General features: G+C 56.1%; 1 protein-coding gene across 1 annotated transcript in view; it reads left to right on the top strand.

The window, feature by feature from the left end:
• Positions 1–454: 454 nt before the first annotated feature.
• COTL1 (coactosin like F-actin binding protein 1) overlaps positions 455–6,000 on the top strand; it is a 48,593-nt gene continuing 43,047 nt past the window's right edge. Inside the window, exons 1-2 of the mRNA XM_012466125.3 lie at positions 455–696; positions 953–1,035. Coding sequence (XP_012321548.1) covers positions 620–696; positions 953–1,035 — 160 coding nt within the window. The 5' untranslated portion in view covers positions 455–619. The remainder of the gene's footprint in view (positions 697–952; positions 1,036–6,000) is intronic.

The following is a 6,000-nucleotide window of genomic DNA, read 5'->3' as shown; positions in this document are numbered from 1 at the left end:
CAAGGGGTGGGGGGAAGCAAGGGGTGGGGGGAAGCAAGGGGTCGGGGGGAAGCAAGGGGTCGGGAGAAGAAGAAGGAGGAGGGAAAGGAGGAAGACGGGGTGGGAAAGGGGGTTGGGGAAGTGGAAGTTTCCAGAGAGGGGTCGGGAGGGGAGGAGGGGAAGTGAAAAGGAGGAGGAGGGGGCAGAAGGATGTGGGTGTCGGGGGAGAGCTTAGGGATGTTAGGGGTAAGAGAGCGAGAGGGAGGAGGGAGAGGGAGGAGGCAAAGCCCCTACTCCGGCCCCCACAGCGGAGTTGCGCAAACCTCCCGGGCTGGGATTGGCCGCCGGAGAATCAAGACGCTCCGCCCCCGCAGCCCGGCGACCAATGACGAGGCGGGCCGCGGCCTGGGCGGCCAATGGGCGCGGGGGGGCGGGGCGGGCCGCGGCCTGGGGTCCCCGCGCGCGCTCCGTCCGCAGTGGGAGCCGCCGCCGCGCTCGGAGCTCGCTGGCGCCGCGTCGCCGTCGCCACCGCCTCCCTCCCGTGCGCCCTCGGCGCGTCCCCGCCGCGCTCCCATCCCCGCCGCCGGCCAGGGGCGCGCTCGGCCGTCCCGGGCAGTGTCCCCGCTGCGGCCCCGCGGCGATGGCCACCAAGATCGACAAAGAGGCTTGCCGGGCGGCGTACAACCTGGTGCGCGACGACGGCTCGGCCGTCATCTGGTAGGAACTTCTCATTCCTCTCCGCGCCCCGCTCCCCGGGCTCGCGCGGGGCCTCGCACGCCGAGCCGGCCTCCAGGCGGGACGGGTTCGGGACCTCCCGCACTGTCTTCCTCGCCGGACTCCGAGACGGCGTGCCAGGCCCCCGCGGGCTCCTCCTTGGCCAGCGCGTCCGTTAGATAGTCCTCGGCGAGCGCCGCGCCGCGCGGCCACCAGCGCTGATGTGTGTGTGTGTTTTTTTTCTTCTCCCGATCCAAAGGGTGACTTTTAAATATGACGGCTCCACTATCGTCCCCGGCGAGCAGGGAGCGGAGTACCAGCACTTCATCCAGCAGTGCACAGGTAGGGGGGCGCGCCTGCCGGGCGGATGCGTGGTCGCTGGGAGGTTGTCTGCACCCGGGGAGCGGCGGCTAAGGCCAGCCCGGGAGGAACCGGTGGCCACGTGCGCTGCCCCTAGCGCACAGCGTGGGAGGAGACCGATGGGAGCGTTTTAAGGCCTCATAAAACCTCTCCTCTGGACATCCAAAGCAAGCGAAGTGACCCACCTGCCTCCGCCCTTCCACAATGCCCTCTCCAGGCCGGGCGGCTTTTACCCGCTGTGGCTCACTGGTTTTCCAAGGTCAACTCGTGTGTTTCCAGACTGCAGTGTCTAGCTCTTCCCACCGTCCCCTTTGAGCCCAAATACGAACAGGCTAGGGGCTGATTGGGAGGGAAAGAAACTCAGCCGCGCCCTCTTTTCTCCCACTATCATTGTCTGCCCGTGTGCTGATTTGATGTGATTTTTAATTTGAGGAGTAGAGGCAGATGCAAAAGAGCACACACCGGATGATTCCATTTATAGGAAATCCTAGACGAGGCGAAGCTAATCATGGTGTGAATGTCAGAATTGAGGTTAGCTTTTGGGGCAGATAGCCAGTGATCGGGAGGGGCACACCACCGGGACTGCTGGGAGCTGGGAATGTCCCATATGTTGATCTGGGAGGGCATTACACAGGTGTGTATCTCCGTAAAAAAATCAGCAGAGTGTGTACTTAAGATTTGTGAGCCATAGGCACTTCGGTGTGGTGTGTGATCCATGAAAAGAAAGACCACGTGGCAGGCATCACCATCAACCCCTCAGTAGTGGCAGAGGCTGTGTGATGTTGCTATGGGACCCTTTAAAAAGGTCTTTAGTTGGAAGCAGCTCCCATCTCTGTCTTTAGTTCGAAGCAAACTTTCTCAGACAAAAGCAGCACAGGTCGGAGGTTAAGGCATGGACCCTCAGCCAGACTTACTGTTTTTTTCTTTTTGAGATAGAGTTGCTCTGTTGCCCAGGCTGGAGTACAGTGGTACAATCTCAGCTCACTGCATCCTCTGTCTGCCAGGTTCAAGTGATTATCCTGCCTCAGCCTCCAGAGTATCTGGGACTACAGGCGCCCACCACCATGCCCGGCTAATTTTTGTAGTTTTAGTAGAGACAGGGCTTCACCCTCTTGGCCAGGCTGGTCTCAAACTTCTGACCTCAGGTGATCAGCCCACCTTGGCCTCCCAAAGTGCTGGGATTGCAGGCATGAGCCACCCACCCGGCCGTTGGTGTGGGTTTGAATCCCTGAATGGCTGCTTCCTGGCTGTGTGGTTTGGAGCGAGTTTCTTTATCTCTGGGGGTTTTAGTTTCTTGACCTGCATCCTCACAGTGCTGTCGTGAGGATCAGTGAGTCAGTGTGTATAAAATGCTCAGAACAGTGTCTGGACAAGCTACATGATTGTTTGCGAAATAAATAAAAAGTATAAAATTGGGCCAGGGATCATGTGGGTGTCTCTTTCCTTAACTGCTTCCATAATCAAATTACATTTTGTATTTAGTTGAATTCAAAGGATATTTGTGGAGTGACTGCTAGAGGCTGGATGATACTAAGAACACATGCGCGCACACACACACACACACACACACACACAACTAAAATTTCTCGTTGAGTGCTGGCTCTAGATATTCATTCATTGCTTTTGTAAACAGTTGGCCTAAAATAGCAGCATGAAGCACTGTAACGACGTGGAGAGTTGGCGGGGCAGGGTTTGAACCCAGGCCTCCGTCCCTCCACCTCTGTGGCTGAATGCTTTTCAAGTGGAATAAGTGCAAACTCTTAACTTTCTCCCCTCTGGTGAGCGAACAGCCAGGAGATTCAGCAGTATTTCTACTTTGCCGGCTCTGAGGCTGTGCTTTGCGGGCCAGCTTCCCTCCCTGAATTTGGCTTCTCTCCTCCCAATGTCCACCCATTACTCCCCTCCCCCATCAAACCATGTTCTGCGTCTGAAGCTCCTGTTCTCTCTAGCACGTAGCAGGTGATGAGGAAGAGAGCATCCCTCCCATTAGGAGACTCCTGGCAGGTACTCCCAGGCCTCTGCGCAGCGGGAGAACACCTCCTTCCTCCCGAAGGCTTGTAGTTTTCTGCTCAGACCCACCCCCTGCCCCCGAGGGATGGGAGTGGGGAGTGGCGAACGTCTGGCGAGGAAGCTAAAAATGCTTCTCTGCTGCGTGCTGTGTGTGGATCCTCATGAATGGGCCTTGGGAGCTTCAGCTGAAGTCGGCTTTCTTTCCCTGCCATCTGTTGGACAAATGCATAGGGGAATTACGGTTGCTGTGTCTGCTCTTGTTCCTCTTGGAAAAGCTTGTTCCTTCCTGCTGTTGTGTCCTCATAACACGGGGACAATGTTCTCAACACCAGCACGGGCTGGATACCAGTCACCACGCTTGACATCCTTATCTGGCGTGTGCCTCAGGACAGCCCAGTGTCGCAGGTACTGAGGTTGTTACCGTTCTACGATGGGGAAACTGAGGCCAGAGAAATTCATAGACTTCCCGAGTTTACCCAGCTAGAAAGTGGCAGAGCCAGGACTTGAACCCAGACAGGCTAGCCCAGGTCCTGTGCTCCTGGCCTCTGAGGAAGTTGTTCAGATTCTCGCCTCTTGTGGGATTGTTTGCAGGTTGCAAATGACATTTGCCCACTTGTGATGCAGTGAGGGCTCTTTTGTGGCTCCGATTCCCTGCCAGGTATTCTGACAGGCCTGAGAAGAAAGATTCCACTCTGGCTCGGGCTTCCTGCTTCCAAACATCTCACAAGATGGGCAGCAGACTTGGAAGGCCAGAAACAGCCACAGTTCCTTCCTTATACACTTGGAGTACGGGCCTTCCCGGGGGCCCTGCCCTCCTCCCAACACTCCCTGCTCTGGCACTCAGTCACACTCTCTGAAATGTCCCTTCCCTGGCCCTCCTACCCCAGGCTACCTACAATCCCTTCTCCCCTTTCTCCCCTTCCTCTCCCAGGGCTTCCCAGAGTGGGATCTCTCCACCCAGCCTCCCCTCCTCATCTCTCCCCAGCCCCCTGGCCTGGCCTTTCTTCCCTCAGAGCTGTTTTCCAGAGGGTCGCTGGGTGTCTGTGCTGCCAGGCCAGCGCCCCCACACTCATCCTCCCGATCTGTCTGCCTGCCAGTGGGACCCAGCACCCTCTGCTTCTTCTGGACTTGCCTGGCTCCCGGCCTTCCTCACTGCCTGCCCCATCACTGCCTCTGCCCCGCCACCGCCTCTGCCCCGCCACCGCCTCTGCCCCGACACCACCTCTGCCCTGACACCGTCTCTGCTCTTCTGCTCCGTAGCTCAGTTCACCTGGAATGGTCAGAGACCTTGCAAGGGCAGTGAGAGATGCCCAGTGCACATGAATGTAAGCAGAAAATCTATCTGTGCCGTCTAGGTTGGAAGCTCCAGGGGAAGTTCTAGCGACAGCAAAGGCTGCCCAAACTCCAAACAACTCTCTTCCTTCTTCTAGCTCTCTCTTTATCCTTCATCTCCATTCTTGCGGGAAGGGGAAGGTTTACCCCCCGGGTAGAGCCATTTTGGTGGCGAGACAGAGCAAGCCTCTTTGCCAGTGATTTTGGGGGTCCCTGAACTGAGTGTCTTTGGCCCCCCGAGGTCATGTGCCCATCCCCAGACCAATCACTGGGACTCTGGGTGGCCAGGCCTGGACCACATGCCCATCCTTGGAGTTGGGGGATGGGGCAGCCCCACCCAAAGCAGGAGACTGACTGGAGGAGGTGGCTTCCTAGGGAAGAATGGCATGCCACTTTCAGAAAAGGGTCCATTTGTCTCTTAACATCCCCACCTTCCTCTTTATAGCAACAATCTCTTTGCCCTTAATTTTCTTTGTCTGGTGTCCACTCTGTTCTCCCTCGCTGGGGTAAATCTTTCTACAGTACATTTCTAGTCAAGTCACCCCTCTCCTCATTAACCTTCTATGGCTCCCTTCTGCCCACTGGATTACACTCAGGCTGTCTGCTTGACTTTCTAGTCGGTCTGTCCCCACCCACGTCTCCTCCCCAGTAGCTCCACACAGCCTCCCTCATGCACCTGCAGCCCAACACGGAGACTTTCCCCGCCTTGGTGTTTTCGATTTTGGAGGTTTCTACCATGAGGAATTCCTCTTCCCCATCTTGACTCATCTAGGATTCATCTGCCCACCTAGCTTAGTGTGATTCCTTCTTTATTTCAACTCTGAGGACACTTTGGAATCAGCAACACTCTAGGCCAAGCATGGTGGCTCACACCTGTAACCCCAGCACTTTGGGAGGCCGAGGCAGGCAGATCACGTGAGGTTAGGAGTTTGAGACCAGCCTGACCAACATAGTGAAACCCTGCCTCTACTAAAAATACAAAAATTGGCAGGGGTGTGGTGGCGGGTGCCTGTCATCCCAGCTACTTGGAGGCTGAGGCAGGAGAATCGCTTGAACTGGGGAGGCAGAGGTTGCAGTGAGCCGAGATCACACCATTGCACTCCAGCCTGGGCAACAGAGTGAGACTCTGTCTTTAAAAAAAAAAGAAAGAAAAGAAGAAAGAAACATTCTAGATTGACATCCCAGCTCTGCTTCTCACTCACTGTGTGGCCTTGGACAAGTGCATCCCTCCCTCTGTGCCTCAGTTTTTAGGTCTGTAAAATGGGGATCCTGACATCCCTACCTCTGAGGGTGACTGGGAGGGTTCACTGGACTAATGCACCTAAAATGAGAGCACAGGCTGTGGTATGTGTTGGCTGCCCCTACCACTGCTTTTCTTTCTTTCTTTTTTGTTTTTTTTTTTTTGAGACAGAGTCTTTCTCTGTCGTCCAGGCTGGAGTGCAGCCTCTGCCTCCCAGGGTCAAGTGATTCTCCTGCCTCATCCTCCTGAGGTTGGGTTTTGTCGGATGGCCTGGGTTTAAATACTTGGCAGTCATGTGCTCTGCAGCAGGTGAGTTACCCATCTGGTAACCTGCTACAGTGTGGTCGTTAGGAGGATTAAGGAAG

The sequence above is a fragment of the Aotus nancymaae genome, unplaced genomic scaffold, assembly GCF_030222135.1.
Source record: "Aotus nancymaae isolate 86718 unplaced genomic scaffold, 86718_ANA_hifiasm-v0.15.2.pri h1tg000030l, whole genome shotgun sequence".
Classification (NCBI taxonomy): Eukaryota; Metazoa; Chordata; class Mammalia; order Primates; family Aotidae; genus Aotus; species Aotus nancymaae.
Note: the sequence above shows the minus strand (reverse complement) of the source record. Positions and strands in the feature narration are given on the sequence as shown.